The 21,292-nt window shown below is 46.4% G+C and overlaps 1 protein-coding gene across 11 annotated transcripts in view; it reads right to left on the reverse strand.

Annotated features, from left to right (window-relative positions):
• Positions 1–21,292, reverse strand: part of AP4S1 (adaptor related protein complex 4 subunit sigma 1) — a 51,186-nt gene that overhangs the window by 6,663 nt on the left and 23,231 nt on the right. For 6 of the 11 annotated variants that reach the window (XM_070053801.1, XM_070053800.1, XM_070053806.1 and 3 more), the window contains 4 exons: positions 13,429–13,641; positions 9,639–9,725; positions 8,127–8,195; positions 2,380–2,430 (listed from right to left, as the gene is read on the reverse strand). In XM_070053801.1, the coding sequence (XP_069909902.1) occupies positions 2,380–2,430; positions 8,127–8,195; positions 9,639–9,725; positions 13,429–13,566 (345 nt within the window). In that variant the 5' untranslated portion in view covers positions 13,567–13,641. Of the gene's footprint in view, positions 1–2,379; positions 2,431–8,111; positions 8,196–9,638; positions 9,726–13,428; positions 13,642–18,867; positions 18,950–21,292 lie in introns of those variants that run through there. The other 5 variants (XM_070053799.1, XM_070053798.1, XM_070053807.1 and 2 more) reach the window with 3 other exon arrangements.

Consider the following 21,292-nt stretch of genomic DNA (forward strand, 5'->3'; position numbering starts at 1 on the left):
GGTGCACTTCTCGGAGTCGAATCACGAAGCCTCTGCAAAACCTTCCTATCCTTAGAAGGCATGTGGGCTGGGGCCTGCAAAGCTTCTGCAGGAAAAAGAGGACAAGTAGGGGCTCCTTGGGGGTTTCATGGAGCTTTGCTGTCTTTCTCCCGTGTGTGCCCACACCAAGCCTTCTCTCGGGTCTGCTCCAAGGGGGCTGACAAGGCTTCCTTAAACCTGAGCACACACGAGGAGACTGTGTGCTGAGTGGTGGAGAACCAGCTCGGCTGGTGACTGATCACAGCACGTGCTCGTTTTCAACCGCTCAGGGCCTAAGGAAGCTTTCCTGGTCAAGCCGACTAATAGCAACGCCAGGCATTGCAGTGATGCGGAGTGCGGGAGGGTGCGGGTGCCTGGGGCTGAGCCTCCACAGGGCTCCTTTGTCTTTCGAGGTCCACCCTGGACAGGGTTTGGTGAGAAAGAACTGTGTTTGAAGCACAGGTGAATCATGGGTTTAGAATATGATTTTTTTTCCCCCCAGATAGCTGGGGGTGGTAACCTTCTAAGAATGTCAAGAGAGGAGGAGCCCCACGGCCTGCCTGGCAGCCTGCTCCATCTTTAGTCTAGTGCAGGTGCAAGAGAAATTATACTTGGAACAAAGGTATGGAGTGATCTCGTTCCTTTCTCTAAATGGTGTAAAACTCTTCATCTGTCACTTGGGTATGCCTGCGGACAGGAAGTATATAAATTTAGAGAAGGAAAGGAAGACAAAAATGAAACCAGGAAAGAAGACAGGAACAAATATAAACTGTGTGTCTTGGTATGGCAATCCAATGCACACACGCATGCTGAGCTCACTACACAGACCTGTGTTCCACACCGCAGAGATACAAAGACAAGAACACCTGTCTCTACTTTAAAAAAAAAAAAAAATTATTAGAGACAGAGGACAAGATACAGAGAGAGCCTGTGAGAAAGGGAACTCGCATGAACTGCAATAGCTAGGGCTGGACCAGACTGAAGCCAGGAGTTGTAAAGTCAAACACAAGCGTGGAAGGGACCCAAGAACCCGAGCCATTAGCTGCTGCCTCCCATGGTCTGCACTAGCAAGAAGCTGGAATTGAGAGCTGGAGCCGGTACCTGAACCCAGGTGCTCTGCCACGGGGTGCAGATATCTTGGCCACTAGGTCAAACCGCTCTCTCCCCACTTCTCATAAGCATTCCGTCAACGTGTGACACAACTACTCCAACTTAGAATACGTATACAGTTACGTGTATTCACCTTTACGGTTTGGCTATCTGGACTTTAAGATCTGCTTCCTATTGTAGGTCCAAGGTCATTCATCCAGTTCCCTAGAGTCACGACACAATCGAACATGAAGGTGGGGAGGGTGTCAGCGCTGCTCTAGTCTAACCGTGTCGTAGTGAGATGAAGGGTTTAGGTGCCTGGTCAAATACACACAGGTGTCGGAAAAGACCAAATGTGGAGCGTGCGTCTTTGTACTCTTGGCAAAGTGTGTGTCAGCTCTTGCTGTCCTCCTTTGTAAATCAAAAGCCTTTTATTTTTTTTCACTCCCCTGTACGAGTCATAAGAAGTTTATTTTGAAGTGCTTTCAGTGCTTAGCTAAAATAGAACGTGACATGCTACATAAAAATATACCCACATAAAGTCTTAGGTCTTCCGGGGTCAAAAAGATCATCGACTGAGGTCACTCACCACTAGAGGGCGCTCAGATTTTCCCAGCTAATTTAAAGAGGCTTCCCATAATGCCTGCAAATAAATGTTATCAACACAATGGCATTTCCTACCAATGGTAACCAGCAAATGGCTCCTTTCCCAGAGCATTAAGCTGATACAAACATACTAGTTCTGGGCATAGGTGTCTAATTTATATACACTTACACGAACACACACATGTATACATGCCTTTGTGAATGGATGTAAACATAGAAACATTTGTTCTAATTCATCTATTCATAAGCTAAATGTATTTGCTATTTGTTAGTAAATATTTGTCATAATTAATGGTACGACTTTTAACGTATTGACCCTGAAGGCTGCTTGGTGACCGTGGGGAGCATTTCCGGGGGTTTACACCGGGAGCCCTGGAAATCCAGGCTCTCTACGGGCACCAAGCACTTCCTGGCTGTGTTATTATCACTATGAGAAAGCCTATTCCATATGCTTGAGGAAGTTAAAGTGACATATAGTAGGCATTCTTAACTACTGCCATAGCATCGTCCTGCCTGGAAAGAAAAAACAATTCTAGTAAGAATTGTCTTTGTATTTAAAAAAATAAATAAAAAGTAGAGGTGTTTACAAGCCCCCTGCGCTCAGGCCGCCCTCTGGCTGACGATTCACACTCTGGATTCTTCCCTTTTCCTCCCCATGCCACTTACCTGCCACGCACTGTGGGAAACAGCACTGCAAAAGGATACATCTAACTCACTCTGGAAGAGAGAAAAGGAATGCGCGGGTGAGAAGCAGGCTCCGGGACAGGGTGCTCTGGGCAGAGTTAACTGCCGCTCCGGCCTCCCATGCTGGAGGCTGCTGGGAGAGGCAGCTGCTGTGTTTGCAGAAGCCTGATGGGCACAAGACCAAGTCTGGGGCTGTGATTAAAACAGGCTGCAGTGTAGACGACTGGTACGGGCTCTGGGGCCGGTTCCTCTGACTCAACCTCGACGGCTAGTAGGAAGCTAGGCATATGTATCAGAAACCTTACAGTGCTCCATACCCTTGGAATCCACTGATCTGACTCCCGGAAGCTTCTCCTAAGGAAATCTTTGCGCGATGGCCCAATAATGTGTGAGAGGATGCTCAGGTGATGGTGTTTATAATAGCAAAGTATTGATAATAACCTAGGCATCTATGGGGGGGGGACTAGTTAAGTAAATTGTGGCCTGGAGCCTATCCACGTGGAAGGCTACGCATGTGGAAGTACTGACATGTTGCTAAGAAAGCAAGAGATGGGGTGAGCATATGGCTTAGCAATTAGGATGCCGCCCAGGATGCTCGCATTCCATATCACAGCGACTGCATCTGAGTCCCAGTTCCACTTCCCATCCCTACGCCTTTTATACACACGACATGAACATCTGTGGATTCTGATATCTGTGAGGGGGTCCTGGGACAAATCCCATCCCCCCACAACTGATACCAAGGAACAACTGTATACAGTATTCTCCCACATACCTATAGATATACAGAGTTAAAGATACATAAAGTGATACAGCTACTGGTACAGGTAGATATATGAAGTCTAAAAGGAAATATACCTAACAGTAGTTATGAATAAATGATGGGCTTAAAATAGATCTTTCCTCCATTTTCAAAAGTAAATACTTTAGGGTGGGTGTTGTGGTACAGTGGGTTAAGCCGTTGCTTGGAATGCTTCCATCCCATATCAGAGTGCCTGATTTGAGGCACTCCTCTTTGGATCCAGCTTCCTGCTAATGCACCTGGGAGGCAGTAGATGATGGCCCAAGCACATGGGTTTCTACCACCCAGATGGAGCTCCTGGCTCCTGGCTTCAGCCTGGCCAACCTGTTTTGGGCATTTAGGGAGTGAACCAGGAGATAAAAGATTCTCTCTCTCTCTTTCTCTCTTCTTTATCACTCTGCCTTTCAAATAAATAAATAAATATTTTGAAGAAGCATTTTATTTTTTAGAGCAGCGTTAGTTCACAAAAAAATTGAAAGGACGGTAGATCCCCATTTGTTACAACTGATGGGCCGACATTTTCCTATTTCTCACCCTAAGCCCATGGTTTTATCTTTGAGTCCACTTTGGTGGGTGCATAACCTGTGGATTTGGAGAAATACATAGTGCACGTATCCACCTTCCCTTTTCTTTTGGCTTATAGGTATTTTAAATGTTTTTCAGTGAACATAGAAAATTAAACAGGGAGTGAGTCATAGAGGAAGAACAAAAGGAGAGAGAAGCAAGTTCATATTGGAAAGGATTTAAGGTGTCTGTAAAGCAGCAGCGAAAGCCCTGACACCGCTTCCCTCACCTCTTGCAAAGCTGCCTCCCTTGAAGCCAACTGGGCTGGCTTCCTGTCTTCAGAGCGTGATGCTACGATGCTTCTTGCAGCCCAGACAGCATGAGACTGAGCTCCAAATTTAAGATCTGGAAACTCTCTGGGATTAAAAATACCTCCATGAAGAATGCTTAAAACTCACAAATCTAAAAATAAGTCTTAGATGACAAGGCATTCTCCAGGAGCGGGCGGATCCTATCGTCTTTCCCGTCGTTCCCTCTCCCCTCTTCCCCTGCCTCTTCTTTTTGCCATGGTTTGTTCCTAAACCAAGTCATCCCTTACTTAGTACAGGCCAAGTCCTGCGTAAGCACCTGGCTGAAACTGAATTCTAATCTTCACTTCTGTGGTTTCTGTGGTCACTGACTCGCTCCCTAAAATTACAGCTGTCACTCAGCAGCATGCTATTTCTTCTTAGTTACTGAATATAATAATAATAATTTCTTTAAAACCTTAGGAATGATGGTGCTTGTACCCACATTTTATTCTCCCAGGCTTAAAACATTGCTATTTGGGGAAATTATATTCTTCTTACCGGGTGTGGCCTTATCGTGGCCAGCTCTGAATGCAAACCCTGAGTGGCAACCAGTCCTTCGGAACAAGACAGTCACCACAAGACAAGCAACGAGTTCGAGCTATGCTGTCCAGTGGGGTAACCGCCAGCCACAGGCGGTGACTTACGTTTGAATTAATTACACTTAGCTAAAATGAAAAGTTCAATTCCTTGGTTACACAAACCACATTTCAGTGGCTCAAGAGCCACATGTGGCTGCCGTAGAGCATATAGGACAGCTCAGGTGTAGAACATTCCTCTCACTGCAGAGTCTGATGGACTGTGCTGGTCTATGGTGCTATCTCCATCCATTCAACAGAGAACCAAATTTGAGCCTCAATGCCCTCTCTCCCCCAAGGCCAGTCTCTGAAATGGCCTGACCTCTTGACCTCTTCTAGCTTGCAAGCACACTGACCCCTTCCTGGATATATGCACTGCCGTGTTGCAGGCCCTAGGGCATTTGCCCCACTCCACCCCTGAACTAGCAGCATGGCCCTCCCCGTGCACTAAGGTGGTGGCTCTCAGACGTAAGTATGCATCAGTATCACCTGAGAGGCTTGTTGAGACACAGATTCCTGGGCCTCAACACAGAGTTTCTGATTCAGTGGCCTGGGTGGGGCCCAGAAGTTGTACTTCTAGCAAGTTCCCAGCTTATGCTGCTAACCCAGGAGCCAGACTTTGAGAACCACTAAGGCAAATACGGCAGCTTAGTTGATTGTCCTATGAAGAAGGAGTGGGCCAAAATTTGCTTCTACCATTAGGAGTTGGGCTGCAGATAAAAAAAATTTTTTTAAGATTTATTTATTTGGGAGCTGGCATTGTGGCACAGTTGGTTAAACTGCTGCCTGAGACGCCAGCATCCCATAGGGGTGCCAGTTCAAGTCCTAGCTGCTCCACTTCCAATCCAGCTCCCTGCTAATGGCCTGAGAAAACAGTGGAAGATGGCCAAAGCACTCCTGCACTCATGTGGGAGACTTGGAAGAGATCTGTCATCCCCTGGTTCACTCTCCAAATGGCCACAACGGCCTGGGGACTGGGCCAGGTTTAAGCCAGGAGCCAGAAACTCCATTTGGGTCTCCCACACAGTTGGGCCATCTTCTGCTGCTTTCCCCAGGCACATTAGCAGAGAGCTGGATCAGAAATGGAGCAGCTGGGAATTGAACTGGTGCTCATATGGGATGCCAGTGTCACAGGGAGTGATTAACTTGCTGAGCCACATGCTGGCTCCCCACACGAGTTTTGACTGAGCAGGTTTTAGCACACTCATTGTGGGGCAGATTCCATTTACTGCCTCGGAAAGAAAATCTTGGAAACCGGTCCTTTGTAATCCTTTTATTTAAAAGCAAAATAAAATAAACAAAACAACCTTGAAGAATATACTAAGCTTGGGGCTGGCACTGTGATGCAGCAGGTTAAACAGCTGCTGACAAAAGTGGCATCCATATGGCAGCGCCAGCTCAAGCCGCAGTGACTCCCTTTTGATGCAGCTTCCTGCTAATGCCCCAGGGGGTGGCAGGTGATGACTCAAGTGATGGGGTCCCTGCCACCCATGTGGGAGATCCGGAGGGAGCTCTTGCCTCCTGGCTTTGGTCTAGCCCAGCCCTGGCTATTATGGGTATTTGAGGAGTATACCAGCAGATGGAAGCTCTCCCTCTCTCTCTCTCCCTCTCTCTCTCTCTCTTTTTTTTCTCTTTTTCTGTTGCTCTGCCTTTCAAAGAAACTTAAAAAGAATAAAAAAAGACTACATGTTATATGTAACTCTGCTTATATGAACTGTCTAGAAAAGGCAAATCTACAGTGATTGAAAGTAGATTAATAGGGACCGGTGCGGTGGCAGAGTGGGCAAAGCCATCGCCTGCACTGCCAGCATCCCATATGGGCACTGGTTCGAGTCCTGGCTATTCCACTTCTGATCCAGCTTCCTGCTAATGTCCTGAAAAAGGAGTGGAGGACGACCCAAGTCCTTGGGCCCTTGTACTTTCATGGGAGACCTGGAAGAAGCTCCTGGCTCCTGGCTTTGGATTGGCTCAACTCTGGCCGTTGCAGCAATTTGGGGAGTGAACCAGCAGATGGAAGACCTTTCTCTCTGTGTCTCTCCCTCTTTTTGTCTGTAACTTTGCCTCTCAAATAAATAAATAAACCTTTAAAAAAAAAAAGTAGGTTAATGGTTCCCCAGGCCCTGGAACAGGTAGAGGGCTATAACTGGGGAAATATCAATGAGTAAGATGCCTCTTTGCCAGGGGATGAAACTTCCTAAAACTGACTGTGGCGATAGTTACACAACTGTATAAATATTAAAAAACTACTTATCTACTTTATATGGGTGAACTGTGTGGTATATCATTTACTTCAATACAGTTGTTGGGGCTGATGCTGTGGCGCAGCTGGTTAAACCTTGGCCGGAAGTGCCGGCATCCCATATGGGCACGGGTTCAAGTCCGGGCTGCTCTACTTCCGATCCAGCTCGCTGCTATGGCCTGGGAAAGCAGTAGAAGATGGCCCAAGTCCTTGGGCCCCTGCACCCACATGGGAGACCCAGAAGAAGCTCCTGGCTCCTGGCCTCAGATCAGTGCAGCTTTGGCCATTGCGGCCATCTGGGGAGAGAACCAGCAGAAGAAAGACCTCTCTGTCTCTACCTCTCTCTGTAACCCTGTCTTTCAAATAAATAAAATCAATCTTTTTTAAAAAAATACAGTTGTTAAGATAAAAAGAAAAAACTATTGGAAAGGACTTCCCATATTCCTTGAAGAAAGTTGAGTTTCAACCCTCAAAGTAAGGGTATGAATGGAAATGATTCTTAGAGTGAAAAGCATCCTGGCATCTTAGGAAGCAAAGCAGAGAGCAGAAAAAAAGAGAAAGCAAGCTAGAGAGCAAAGTCTCAAAATTCAGCTGAGAGAAGTAAAAGGTTGATACACTTGCAGTGCTGGTAGTTGGTAAAAACATAAGGCACACAAAGGTTTGTAGCACTTTGGGTGGGCCCTTCCGAAAGAAAGGTCCAGAAAATGTGGCATCGTTTGAATTTTCACTTTGACATGTGGAAGCTCTATATAAACGCATGTTCTTTTTTTTTTTTAATTTATTTATTTATTTGAAAGGCAGAGTTACAGACAGGCAGAAGCAGAGAGAGAGGGAGGGAAGGAAGGTGAGAGAGAAGGAGAGAGGGAGAGATAGAGAGTGAGAGGGAGAGAGGTCTTCCATCTACTGGTTCATTTCCCAGATGGCCACTATGGTGGAAGCTGTGCCAATCCAAAGTCAGGAGCCAGGAGTCAGGAGCCTGGAGCCTTCTCCAGGCCTCCCACATGGATGCAGGGGCCCAAGGACCAGGGCCATCCTCCACTGCCTTCCCAGGCCACAGCAGAGAGCTGGATAGGAAGTGGAGCAGCTGGGACTTGAACTGGCGCCCATATGGGATGCCGGCGCTTCAGGAGGTGGCGTTACCTGCTACACCACAGCACCAGTCTGTAAACACATGTTCTTGACCTAGACCCAAAGAGCCCCACTTTCTGGAAAACTGGGTGGGAGCAGGAAGCCATGTTTCAGACGTTAAATAGACTTACCACTCGGCTGAAGTATTCATCTAAGACTTCCACAAAATTATGGATGAATTCATAAATCGCCATCTCGTTCTGAAACAAAAGAGGAGGGGTGCAGTGAATAGTGACACACAGCTGCCCAGCCATCCCAGGTGACAGTGCAGGGGCTCAGTGCAGGGACAACATCAGCGAGCAACACTGACAAGTACTCAGAACAGCTCTGCTCACGTGTTCTACGGGGAAATGCACTCACTGAAAACCTTAGCCTCGAAGATTTGTCTGAAGTCCACGACAAGTCCAGACTGTAGTTTTTGTTTTTTGTTGTTGTTGTTTTGACAGGCAGAGTGGATAGTGAAAGAGAGAGACAGAGAGAAAGGTCTTCCTTTGCCGTTGGTTCACCCTCCAAAGGCCGCACCACGCCGATCTGAAGCCAGGAGCCAGGTGCTTCTCCTGGTCTCCCATGCGGGTGCAGGGCCCAAGGACTTGGGCCATCCTCCACTGCCTTCCCGGGCCACAGCAGAGAGCTGGCCTGGAAGAGGGGCAACCGGGACAGAATCCGGCGCCCCGACCGGGACTAGAACCCGGTGTGCTGGTGCCACAGGTGGAGCATCAGCCTATTGAGCCTTGGCGCCAGCCCAGACTGTAGTATTTAGATTTCTGAGCCCAACCCTGACTCTATCACCAAGTGGCTTAAGCACATTTTTCAGGGTTATGCTATCCTTTTTCCATCTGGGAAAACCATTCAAATGGTTCCAATGGGGAAATCATTTCAGTGTTTGGTTCATGGTTGAAAAACAATCAGCTGGGGGCTGGCGCTCTGGCGTAGTGGGTAAAGCTGCTGCCTGCAGTGCCAGCATCCAATATGGGTGCCAGTTTGTGTCCCGGCTGCTCCACTTCCAATCCAGCTCCCTGCTGATGGCCTGGGAAAGCAGCAAAGATGGCCCAAGTCCTTGGGCCCCTGCACCCACGTGGGAGATCTGGAGGAAATTCCTGGCTCCTGCCTTCAGCCTGACCCAGCCTCAGCTGTTGTGGCCTGTTGGGGAGTGAACCAGCAGATGGAGGGTCTCTCTCTGTGTCTCTCCCTCTCTCTCTATTGCTCTTTCAAATAAATAAATAAATCGTAAAAAAAAGAAAGAAAGAAAAACAACCAGCTGATGGGACCGGCGTTTGAGCCAGTGTTAAGACAGCTGCATCCCACATCCGGGTGCCTGCGTTCAATTCCAGCCTCCTGCCAACGCAGACCTTAGGGGCAGCAGTGATCACTAAAGTAACGAGGTTCCCATCTCCCACACAGCAGACCTGGATTAAGTTTCCAGCTCCCAGCTCCAGTTCCAACTCAGCTCCTGCCGTTGCAGGCTTGTGGGGAGTGAGACAGAAGATCAGAATTCTCTGTCTGTCTGTATCTCTGCCTTTTAAACAAATAAATAACTTGGGGGGAAAAAGTCAAAATAATTCTTAGGGAGACAAGTAGGAAGTCAATATCGATTTCAGGAAGAATAAAAATCAGACTGTTACCCCTCAGGTGTGTTATCTTACCTCAGTGTCATTAACTCCAACCACAATGAAGAGAGCTGCATACTGCCGATAGATCAGCTTGAAATCCTTGTATTCAATAAAAGAGCACTAGACAAAACAAAGTCAGATATTCATTCTGTGGCCGACAGAGACTGCTCTAAGATGGCATGTGCACCTGCTAGGTTGACCTGAATATCTGCCAGCTCTCGCTCTGAGGAATGCAACCCATTAGAAAGCCACGCAGCCCTCGCTGGCCTTCTCATAACATCGGAGACCACTTGCGAGCGTTTCTGGAGGGAGACGAGGAGAAGTCTTAGGGAAAAGTCCGAATGTCCCCATGGGTTCCCACCTGTGCTCCTTCTCTTTCTTTAGCTTGGCTCTGGGGGGGAAGTAGAGGCAGCGCTAACGAATCAGTGCGTTTTAAACCACCTGCACTGTGAAGTCCTAAGACTTTTTCCAGCTTCCCACATTCTGGTGGGAAGCAATGAGATATTCTCAATTTCTATTCATTAATAGCGAGGAACCAAATACACATGATATGTGTAAAAAAAAAACAACTCAGTTGCTTTTTCCCAGACCCATGAAAGGAATCCGTGTAGATTCTTTTATAAATTATTTAAAGATAGCCTTTGTGTGGCAGATGCGAGACAAAATCTGCCCCTGTAGACACTGCTCCAGGTGAATTGATAACAAGCTTACCACTGTGGAATGTGTGTGAGACCACTCCCCTCTCATTCAGTTCTCCTGAAGCCATTGTGCAAGGGTTAGGAGACTGAAGGGACAGTGGTACTCTTCCCCTGAACTTCCGAGTGCGCTTGGCCAAGTGCTAGCAAGCATGACGTGCATGCTTAGTGCCGGCATGTGCTGCTCTCGGGTGCCCAGATGCATCTGGGAAGGAAGCTGCCAGATCTGACTATGAAATCCTCCCAAGGGAAAGCCATCTGATAATCGATAAAATGGAGGTGTCTGAGACTTTTATTTAAAAGTCGGGCAAAGGTAATAAATACAACCCCATTCTCCAGCTTTTGGCTCACTACAGAGCCAGTGTGACTCCTTTCTCAAAAAAAAAAAAAAAAAAAAAAAAAAAATTATTGGCCAGCGCCGCTGCTCACTAGGCTAATCCTCCGCCTGTGGTGCTGGCACCCAGGGTTCTAGTCCCGGTTGGGGTGCCGGATTCTGTCCTGGTTGCTCCTCTGCCAGTCCAGCTCTCTGCTGTGGCCTGGAAGTGTAGTGGAGGATGTCCCAAGTGCTTGGGTCCTGCGCCCGCAAGGGAGACGAGAGGAAGCACCTGGCTCCTGGATTTGGATCAGTGCGGTGCGCGCAGCGCACTGGCCACAGTGGCCATTGTGGGGTGAACCAACGGAAAAAAGGAAGACCTTTCTCTCTGTCTCTCTCTCTCTCACTGTCTACTCTGCCTGTCAAAAAATAATAATAAAAATAAAAAATTATTGATTTATTTATTTGAAATGCAGTGTTACAGAGAGAGGGAAACACACACACACACCAATCTTCCATCTGATGGTACAAAGGCCAGGGTGGGCAAGGCTGAACCCTGGAGCCATGAACTCCATTCAGAGGCCCATCACTTGGGCCGTCTTTTGCTGTTTTCCCAGGCAGGTTAGCAGGGAGCTGGACTGAAAGGAGAAGAGCTGGGACTTGAACCTATGCTTCAGTACAGGATGTGGGCATCAGCGGAGGCTTTAACCTGCTGCACCACAATGCCGGCTCCTTAGCCAGTGTGATTTCTGCTCAGTTGGACATTTCAAAGAAATGCGAGCTACTTGAAGAACTGAGGAGAAACCTCTTTCAAAGACTTTCAGGAGTTTTTGATGTTTAAAAAAAAAAAATCCAAGCACTTTTGTGGATAAAATGAAAACAAAGCTGATCTTACGCTGGGGGCGCGGTGCCTGATGAGGCCCAAGGTTCATTTTAAAATGTGAAATAACTTAGAATGATTCAGAACAATCTAATAATATGTGCAGTCCAAAGCTTGTGTTGCAAAGGCGCACCCATGAGTAAAAATCACAGCTGAGATGATGGGGTGCCTGCATCCTGTGGTGAGATTCCAACAGGAGCGCGAGCTTCTGAAGGTGTGTGTGCCTAGGCTGATGCCTGTGGCTCAGTGCGCCGGATCAGCGTGGTGTCTCTTTCTGTCTGACGGCCACACAGGTAGAGTGCCGGGGCGGGCCGAAGTAGGAATTCAAAGAGGAACTCTGAGATGTTCCAACTGGCAAACCAATTTAGAAGCCAACTGAAACACGTTTCTAACACGTCACTTCAGAGCACTGCCGTGGCTTGATAATGTAGCTTAGCGTGTTACCACAGAGCAGGGGTTCCTGTGGGCACTCCTCCACATAGGCTCTGAAATGACCAAAGGACAGCACAACTTAAGTGAGCTTTTTGGTTTTGCCTCAGTGAAGTGATTGCTGTGGATTGAAGTTTAGGACCTGGATGAAATAATTCTCTAATCAAAAGTATTTCATGGGGCTGCGCTGTGGCGTAGCAGGTAATGCCACTGCCTGAAACACTGGCATCTCACATGGGTGCTGCTTCAAAGTCCTGGCTGTTCCACTTCCTATCCAGCTCCCTGCTGATGCACCTGGGAAAGCAGTGGAAGATGGCCCAAGTGCTTGGGGCCCCTGCAGGGAGACCCAAAAGAAGCTCCTGGCTTTGGCCTGGCCCAGTTCTGGTCATTGTGGCCATTTGGGTAGTGAATCATTGGATGCAATCTCTCTCTCTTTCTCTCTGACTTTCAAATAAATAAAATCTTTTTTAAAAAAAAGTATTTCATAAAAATATACTCAGTTTTGAAAATTTCTATTTATTATTATTTTAATGATTTTATAACCCCCATTTTGGCAGGGTGGATAGATTTATTATTTCAGATGAATTTTTAGTTCCCACTTCCCCATCTATATAATACATTGCAAGTTCAAATCAAATTTGTTTTGTTTTTAAAACAACAGTTCCAGTATTATGTTGGTGGTATCTTTACAAAAATGATAAGCAGAAAATAAACCTGGCAACCCACATGAGAATCCTATTATCCTCTTGTGGCACACAATGGGTCTTGGGGCCAGCACTGGGGCACAGCGGGTTAAGCTGCGGCTTGTGATGCTATTCCACATAAGCGCCAGTTTAAGTCCCAGCTGTTCCACTTCAGATTCAGCTGTCTGCTAATGTGCCCGGGAAAGCAGCAAAGGATGACCCAAGAACTTGGACCCCTGCCACTCATGTGGGAGACCCAGATGGAGTTCCAGGCTGTTGGCTTTGATTTGGTCCCACCCTAGCTGTTGCAGCTCTTTGGGGGAGTGAACCAGGGGATGCAAGATCACTCTCTGTCTCTGTCTCTGTCACTCTGCCATTGAAACGAACAAACAAATCTTAAAAAAAAAAAAAAATTGTTTTAAATGGTATTCACCTCCACACCAGCTGACCTGCATTTTTTGGCTCACAGAGGGCCACCTGCTACAGACACAGAGTTCCAAGGGCTGAATTCACATGAACAAAAAAAGAAGCTATGTCTGGGAGCAAGAATAAATTTAGCTGCTGCTTCCATGGTGTGTGCAGACAAACCTGCTGAGCTAAATAGCAACCCGGGACTCTTCCTGGTTTTCCTTGTTTGTATTGTTTTAAAGAGATTTAAAGAGAGCTTGGCTTCCATTGGCCGTCATTTCACTCATTCCTTACTTTCCCTAATGGTTGAAGGGAAAGAGTTAAAGGAAAATGGTGACCCTAGAGATTCAGTAATGACAGATCTGACAAGGCTGAGTTGAAGGCAGACAGACATAAGACAGACTCAGAAACTTACTTGTTCATTGGACCGTGACAGACAGCTTTTTATGACTTCTGTTTCCAGAAGTGTACGCTTATTAATCTCCACGTGTTCATAGTACTTGGAGAGCCGGGTCTGCCCTTGTTTATTCACCATGAGGAAAAACTTTATCATTTTTTTCTCCTGGCCAGTATTTTTCCAAATATTGTTATGGCAAAAGTTATGGCAAGGGATGGCAGTAACCGTACCCTGGAGGATAAGAGAACAATAAAAAAGCAAGATCAAATTTATCAGAGAATGACATTAATCTGTTCTACAGATGAACCAAAGTAAATAGAATCTTCACTCCTGTGAACCAAATGAGGTTTTAGTCAATGAGAAGCAAACATAAATTTCCCAAACAATTCTGGGAATCCACAGTACTTCTACTCATATTCATTCAATTTATTCCATCAGTTTGCCAAGCATCTAGCACCAGAAGAGTGTGGAAATGAAGGAATGGTTTCTCATCTTCTGACTTCTACGCTTTTAGCAAAGGTGCTAGATAGGTATAATAGTCAGCTTTTCATTACCACACCTGAAGCATCTGAGAAGCCAACTTAGAAAGCAAAGGTTCATTTCTGCTCACACTTTTGGAGGTTCACAGTCCAAGATCACATGGCCCCATTGGTTTGGTATCTGATGAGGGTGATGGATGGTGAGCCAGGAATCAGAGGCCTGACTCAAGCTTATGTATCTAACCCCTTCTCCAAGGGCATGCCCCCGACGACCTATGGACCTCATACAGAAGCCCACTCTAGATATCTTAATGGGATAAAATTTCCACCCTTAATCCATTAATGAGTAACATGAATCCAGGAACTACTAAGACAAGACACTGAAGATCAAGGCTTTAACGCATGGGTTTTTTGTTTGTTTGTTTGTTTGTTTTTTGCTATTATCCAAACCATAGCAATACATAAACAAGTAACAGTAAGGTGAACAGTAACTGCAAAAGGTTTACTTCTATGGTTCACAAAAGGGGGACAAGGACATCCTAGCAGATGTCTTTTTTTTATTCTAAGATTTATTTATTTATTTGAAAGTCAGAGTTACACAGAGAAAGAAGGAGAGGCAGAGAGAGAAAGAGAGGTCTTCCATCCGATGGTTCATTCCCCAGATGGCTGCAACGGCCAGAGCTGCGCCGAACCCAAGCCAGGAGCCAGGAGCTTCTTCCAGGTCCCCCATGCAGGTACAGGGGCCCCAAGGACGTGGGCCATCTTCTACTGCTTTCCCAGGCCATAGCAGAAAGCCGGTTTAGAACCAGGACTTGAACCGGCGCCCATATGGGATGCCAGCACAGCACGCGGTGGCTTTACCTGCTATGCCACAACGTCAGCCCCTTAAACTAGAATGATCTGGAGGGAGAGACTCAGGGGCAGAGAAAACCAGGCTATCCAAGTTCTGGAAGGCTCAGTGTGGTTGCAGTTCAGGAGGCAGTAAGAGCAGTCATAAATTGGCTTTGGAAGTCACATTAAGGGTCCGGCGCTGTGGCGTAGAGGGTAAAGCCACTGCATGCAGTGCTGGCATCCTATATGGGTGCTGGTTTGAGTCCCGACTGCTCCATTTCCAATCCAGCCCCTGCTATGGCCTGGAAAAGCAGTAGAGGATGGCTCAAGTCCTTGGGCCCCTGTACCCGAATGGGAGGACCTGGAAGAAGCTCCTGGCTCCTGACTGCGGATTGGTGCAGCTCTGGCTGTTTTGGCCATTTAGGGAGTGAACCAGTGGATGGAAAACTTTCTCTCTCTGCCTCTGCCTCTCTGTAACTCTGCTTTTCAAGTAAATAAGTATAATTTTTTTTAAAAGAAGTCATACTAAGGAATTGGAACTTTTCTCTATAGGCAATGGAGGCAAGATATATGAAGCTTTTCCTTCCTTAGTGGTGGAAATAGGATTAGTAATATCAAGGACTTGTCAAAGTCCTTGAACAAGGCCCCATAACAAGACCTAAAGGTCCTTTGCTAAACACTGTACATATATCATGAATTATAAAAATTTTCAAGATATTTATTTACTTATTTTTATTTTTAGGCAGAATGACATAGAGTGACAAAGATTTTTTCATCTGTTGGTTCACTCCCCACACCCGCAAAAGCCAGAGCTGGGCTAGACCAAAGCTGGGAATGGAACTTAATGCAGGTCTCCCACGTGGGGAGCACGAACCCAATTACCCAAGCCATCACTGCTGCCTCGCAAGGTCTGCAGTAACAGGAAGCTGAGTCCGGAGTCACAGCCAGGGACTGAGCCCAGGTATTCCAACGTGGGATACGGGAGTCTTAACTGGCATTGTGACTGCTAAGCTAAATGCCTGCCCCAATTCTCAGGATTCTTTGAGGCAGGTTCTTTTGTTATCCTTACTTTAAAGTCCAGCAAAATAAAGCTTAGGAATGTTAACTAGACAACAAAGGTTACTGCATTACTTTGTGTCAGCTGCAGCTCAGACGCCCAGCATATGCAGGGACCTATGACACCCCTAGACTCACTCTCCTCATTCAGCAGCTCATGCTTGTGGTTTAATTTTTTTTTTTAATGTTTATTTTTTTGAGGGGCAGAGTGAGAGAGACTGACAGAGACAGAAAAATCTTCTATCCACTGGTTCACCCTCCAAATAAGAGCTAGGCCTTGACTAGAGTGACGCTGACAGCCTGGAGCTCCATCCAGGTCGCCTATATAGCAGGCAGGGTCTCAAGTACTTGAGTTATCATCTGCTGTCTCCCAGGGTGTGCATTAGCAGGAAGCTGGATCAGAAGTGGAGCAGCCAGGAATTGAATCAGGAACTCCAATATTGCCTGCGGGCATCCAAGCAGTGGCTTAACCCTGTGCCACAATACCCACCTCATGTGGTTTAATTTCTCACTCAGTAGTACTGAATCTTGTGTTTGCTCCTCTTACACTCAATAGAGGTTTTGAAATAATCAATACAAAAGAGCACGATATTGACCAATGGGCATTTCTTCTTTCATCAGAGCTGGCTTGGTGGTTCCTCTGACAATATCATATTGACACTTCATAATATTTGTGAAAATCAGTGCAAAAGACCAGAGTTAACAACAATTATTAAGTGAATTTTAGAATTTGGAAAATTTTTAGAATTATATAAAAGTTGTAATAATAGCCATTGGCAGCATTTCACATCATCATGGTATATTTGTCAAAACAAAGAAATTCGTATGGGTACATTATTATTAACTCAATTCCAGGCTGTATTTGGAATTCATCAGTCATTCCTTTATGTCTTTTATTTTTTTCGAGAATTCTATCCAGGGCACCACATTGCATTTAGTTGTCATGTTTCTTTAGTTTCTTCTGGTCTGTGAATTTCTTAGTCTTTCCTTGTTTTTATGACCTTGACAGCTTTTTTTTTTAAGTTTTTTTTTTTTTTTTTTTTTTTTTTGAAAAGCAGAGTTACAGAAAGGAAGAGACAGAGAGTTCTTCCATCAGCTAGTGTACCCTTCAAATGGCAGCAATGGCCAGGGCTGGGCCAGACTGAAGCCAGGAGCTTCTTTAGGTCTCCCCCGTGGATACAGGGGCCCAAGCACTTGAGCCATCTTCTGCCGCTTTCCCAGGTGCATTACCAGGGAGCTGGATTGGAAAAGGAGCAGTCAGGACTCAAACTGGCTTCCCATATCGCTGGAGTCACAGGTGGCGACTTTACTCACTACACCACAGCTCCGGGCCCGACCCTGACAGTCTTAAGGATACTGGCCAGGTATCACGTAGGATTTGGGCTTGTCTGACTCTTCTTAATGAGTAGACTTTTGAAAAAAAAAAAAAAATCTTAGCTGGGCAGGTGCTTGGTACAGCAGTTAAGCTGCTGTGTGGCACATACCACTGCATCCCATATTGGAGTTCCTGGGTTCAAGTCCAAGCTCCATTCTCCATCCCAGCTTTTTGCTGATGTGCACTCTGGGACACAGCAGGTGAAGGCTCAAGTATTTGGGTCCCTGCCACCCACCTAGGAGACCCAGAGTTCCTGGCTCCTGGCTCCTGGCTTCAGCCTGGCCTATCCCGGGCTGTTGTGGGAATTTGGGGCATGAATCAGCAGATGGGAGATCTTTGTCTGCCCTTCAAAACAAACAAGCAAACAAACATAGACGTGAAGTACTCTTTTCCTCACATCATATCAGGGGATACCTGATATCCACATGACGTCACTGGGGATGTTAAAGGGTAACAAGTTGGGTTCTCCTGTTTAAAAATACATTAAAGACCCTTAATTACTGATGCTTCTCTTGCCACTCATAAAATAGATTTAAGCTTTGATTTTTTTCCCACACCAATTTGTTGTGAGCGTTAATATGCTTCTTACATAAATTCCTAGTGAATTCTCACTGCCTGCTGTCAGGCAGCCCATTTGAGTTCATGAACTTCAGTGACCTCTCATCTGTAATATGAGTGCATTAAACCAAAATACAGAGAGAGGCCTCTGAGAATACAAAGAAAAAGTATGTACTCAAATGTTATAAAAAGAAACCTTCAGAGTATCCACAGACTTCCTTGACATCTACACAGGGGTCCAGGTTGAGAACCCTGAGCAAGATGAATTTTAATGTCCTTTAAAAATAAACTGACTTGGACATCGGGTACAGCAATTGAGTGGTTGCCTGGGACGCATGCATCCCACATCAGAGGGCCTGGTTGGAGTCCTACCTCCTCCAGTTCCAACCCAACTTCCTGCTGATGCACACCTTGGGAGGCAGAAGTACTTGGGCCCCTGCCACCCACATGGGAGACCCAGACTCAGTTACAGGCTCCTGGCTTGGGTTTGGCCCAGCCTTGGCTGTTACGGGTATTTGGTAAGCATTCTTTCCCTCTGTCTTTCAAATAAAATGAAAATTAAATAAGTAGATAAATAAACAGACTTCTTGGATTTTTTTTTCCTGTTTTTCTCAATCATTTTATCACTACTTGGTGTGTATGAAACGTAGTATCCTTGAATTTAGAACAAATGAATATAATGGTGCAGCATGAATGTGGCATATAGATCAATCTGAATTCTTCGTTAAAAATCTGATATTGATGTCAGAGAGCACATAAAAAAGTTAGTGGGAAAAATGGAACTAGAAGACACATTTATTTTGGTGCCTGCAATTTGGAAATCCATGCATGGTTTTTTCATAATACACATTTTCCACAACATTTCGGAAGACCCTGTGTATACCCGCTACTTGTTCACCACTATTTGCTGTCACTCTCAGCAGCTGCAGTCACAGGGCTGTTTCCACAGTCTGCTGCCCAGGAGAGTGAGAGAGAGGAGAGATCACTGCAGGCCTCGGTCACCCGAGGTGAGCATTTGTAGCTATCCTAGCAATGGCTGGTTGGAAGGTGTGTGTGAAGAGTCAGTTTGTAAACAAGTCAGCTGTCAGAACACCAAGCAGCGGCTGAATTACAGGGCTGGCTCTACTCCTCGGTCTTCGAATGCAAAACAGGAGTTACCTGTTTTGCTGAGGCATCCGTGTCTATGCAAGGGTGGAGTGAAGCGTCTCCTTTATTCGTGGGTCACAGGTGGAGAATGAACCTGGGGAGAAAGCGCAGGCTGCACAGGAGAGTCGGGCCTTTGGTGAATCAGCGTCTCCAAGGCTGATCAGACTCTGAGCCTTTGCAGGGGCAGGGGCAGTTGAGCTGTGTGCTGGGGGAAGGAGCTGAGTCAGGCTGGAAGCCAGCAGTTATCATTTGGGGATTTTGCCCTCTTGAGGAGACGGGAGGATGTGTTGCCTACAAAGTTCCAGACTTGAATAAAACAGACTTTGTCTTTGCCACAGAGCAGCTGTGTGAGCGGAAGTTGCTAGATCTTCCCGAGTCCCAGCTGCCTGGCTGTCTCTGAGGCAGGAGAGGGAGGCGAGCAGGCAGCAAGGACTCGGGACTACAGGAAGGGTCCACGTGACACCTCTGTGGTTATCGGTATCCTTTCCTTGCTGCAAATAGATAGAACTCAATGGGATAATACCTGGAGTCAGTTTTGTATCATTATATTTTGCCTTCCCAGCTCACCTCTTATTTCCTAAATCCTAGCAGACAGATGCTTACTACACAACAAACACTGAGCTAGAAAGAGCCAGGCCCAATGTGGCGGAGCCTGGGCTGGCTGTGTTCATTCATGGTGAGGAACAGGACTTTCATCTAGACCCGCTCAGCCAGGGATATGACAGCTGTGCCATGGGGGAGGCCTTGGGCATTCACTCCCTTTTCCAGGAAGATAAGCCCACTGCTGTGGGAGGGATTGCGACACATGCTGCAGGGTTTAATCATTTGGTATTAAGTGCTGCCTTTATTCTCCATGCAAATTATTGCCAGTAAATTATGACAGGTGACCAGGAAGTTAAGATTACCATCCTTTGTTTTGTCCTCTTTCGGCAAAGTTATTTCAAAATCATCTTTAGGGTAGTTAGAAATTATAATCCTAGGCCGGGCTCACTAGGCTAATCCTCCGCCTTGTGGTGCCGGCACACCGGGTTCTAGTCCCGGTCGGGGCGCCGGATTCTGTCCTGGTTGCCCCTCTTCCAGGCCAGCTCTCTGCTGTGGCCAGGGAGTGCAGTGGAGGATGGCCCAGGTGCTTGGGCCCTGCACCCCATGGGAGACCAGGAAAAGCACCTGGCTCCTGGCTCCTGCCATCGGATCAGCGCGGTGCACCGGCCGCAGCGGCCATTGGAGGGTGAACCAACGGCAAAGGAAGACCTTTCTCTCTGTCTCTCTCTCTCTCACTGTCCACTCTGCCTGTCAAAAAAAAAAAAAAAAAAAAAGAAAAAGAAAAGAAAAGAAAAAAGAAAAAAAAAAAGAAATTATAATCTTACACCTTGGATTTCAATTGCCAGGTAAAAGAAAAAAAAATTATCTCAGAGGTACCCAGGCCAAACCCTTGCCTTGAAATGCCCTGGCTGCACTAAGTGGTAAAAGGAGATGTAAAAAGATCCCATTGAGATGTTACCAAGGGATCGAATTGGTTTCCACCTTACAAACACAGCATTCCTTCCCGCTGACTTCAAGAGCAAGGATGACAAACAAGAACATGTCCAACCCATTAGGACACTGGAATACAAGTTTTGAAAAGAATAGCTGAAGGCATCGAAAGACGTGAATGCATCTTTCTTTCTGTATGCTCATGAACAATCACACATTTACAACTGTAGGACTGCACAGGGCTAATAAGGTGGAGAAGCACAATTGTCTACTATTTCTACTCGAAAAGATACAATGCCAAAATACACAATGTGGAGACTCAGGAGACAAGTATGTGGTTGAGAGCTGAAGATGAATGCTGTGAGCACCTACCCTCATTACTAATCAGCACGGAGCAGAGAGATCAAACAATTAGGAGACCAGGGCAGGACAATCAGAAGGAATATGCCTAGACAAGCGCTGGGAGTGGTCAGGGAGCTGGTATTCTAACTTCCTCTGTTTATAAATTCTTTGCATTCAACAACACACAAGGCTGGGGAGATGTCATAGCCAGGAAGTTCACAGATACAGTACCCAAGAGTCTGTGTGAATGTGGCTGAAAAAGCAAGAGACAATAAAGAAACTTCACTGGGGTGAAGCGTCCCCTAAGGGATACTCGGATTCTTTGGCAGGGAATCTAGAAAACTCCAGGAGGGAAAAAGAGGTCAAAGATACTTAGAGTAGGAATTGCATAAGAATTTCCCTTGGGTTAGCATGGGCATGCTTTGAAAGCATGGGCTGGTGAGGTTGGCAGAGTCATAGCAGCATGAACATAGCCATGTCCCAGGACCTGCATGGTGCAAACTGAACCCCAGAGAGAAGACCGGATGAGAAGACTGAGTATGAAACTGGATGAGGGAGTTTCCAGCTTCCTGATGATGTATTTCCGAGAGTGGGAACTGAGTCTCTACAAACTGTCCTATCC

The sequence above is a fragment of the Oryctolagus cuniculus genome, chromosome 12, assembly GCF_964237555.1.
Source record: "Oryctolagus cuniculus chromosome 12, mOryCun1.1, whole genome shotgun sequence".
Classification (NCBI taxonomy): domain Eukaryota; kingdom Metazoa; phylum Chordata; class Mammalia; order Lagomorpha; family Leporidae; genus Oryctolagus; species Oryctolagus cuniculus.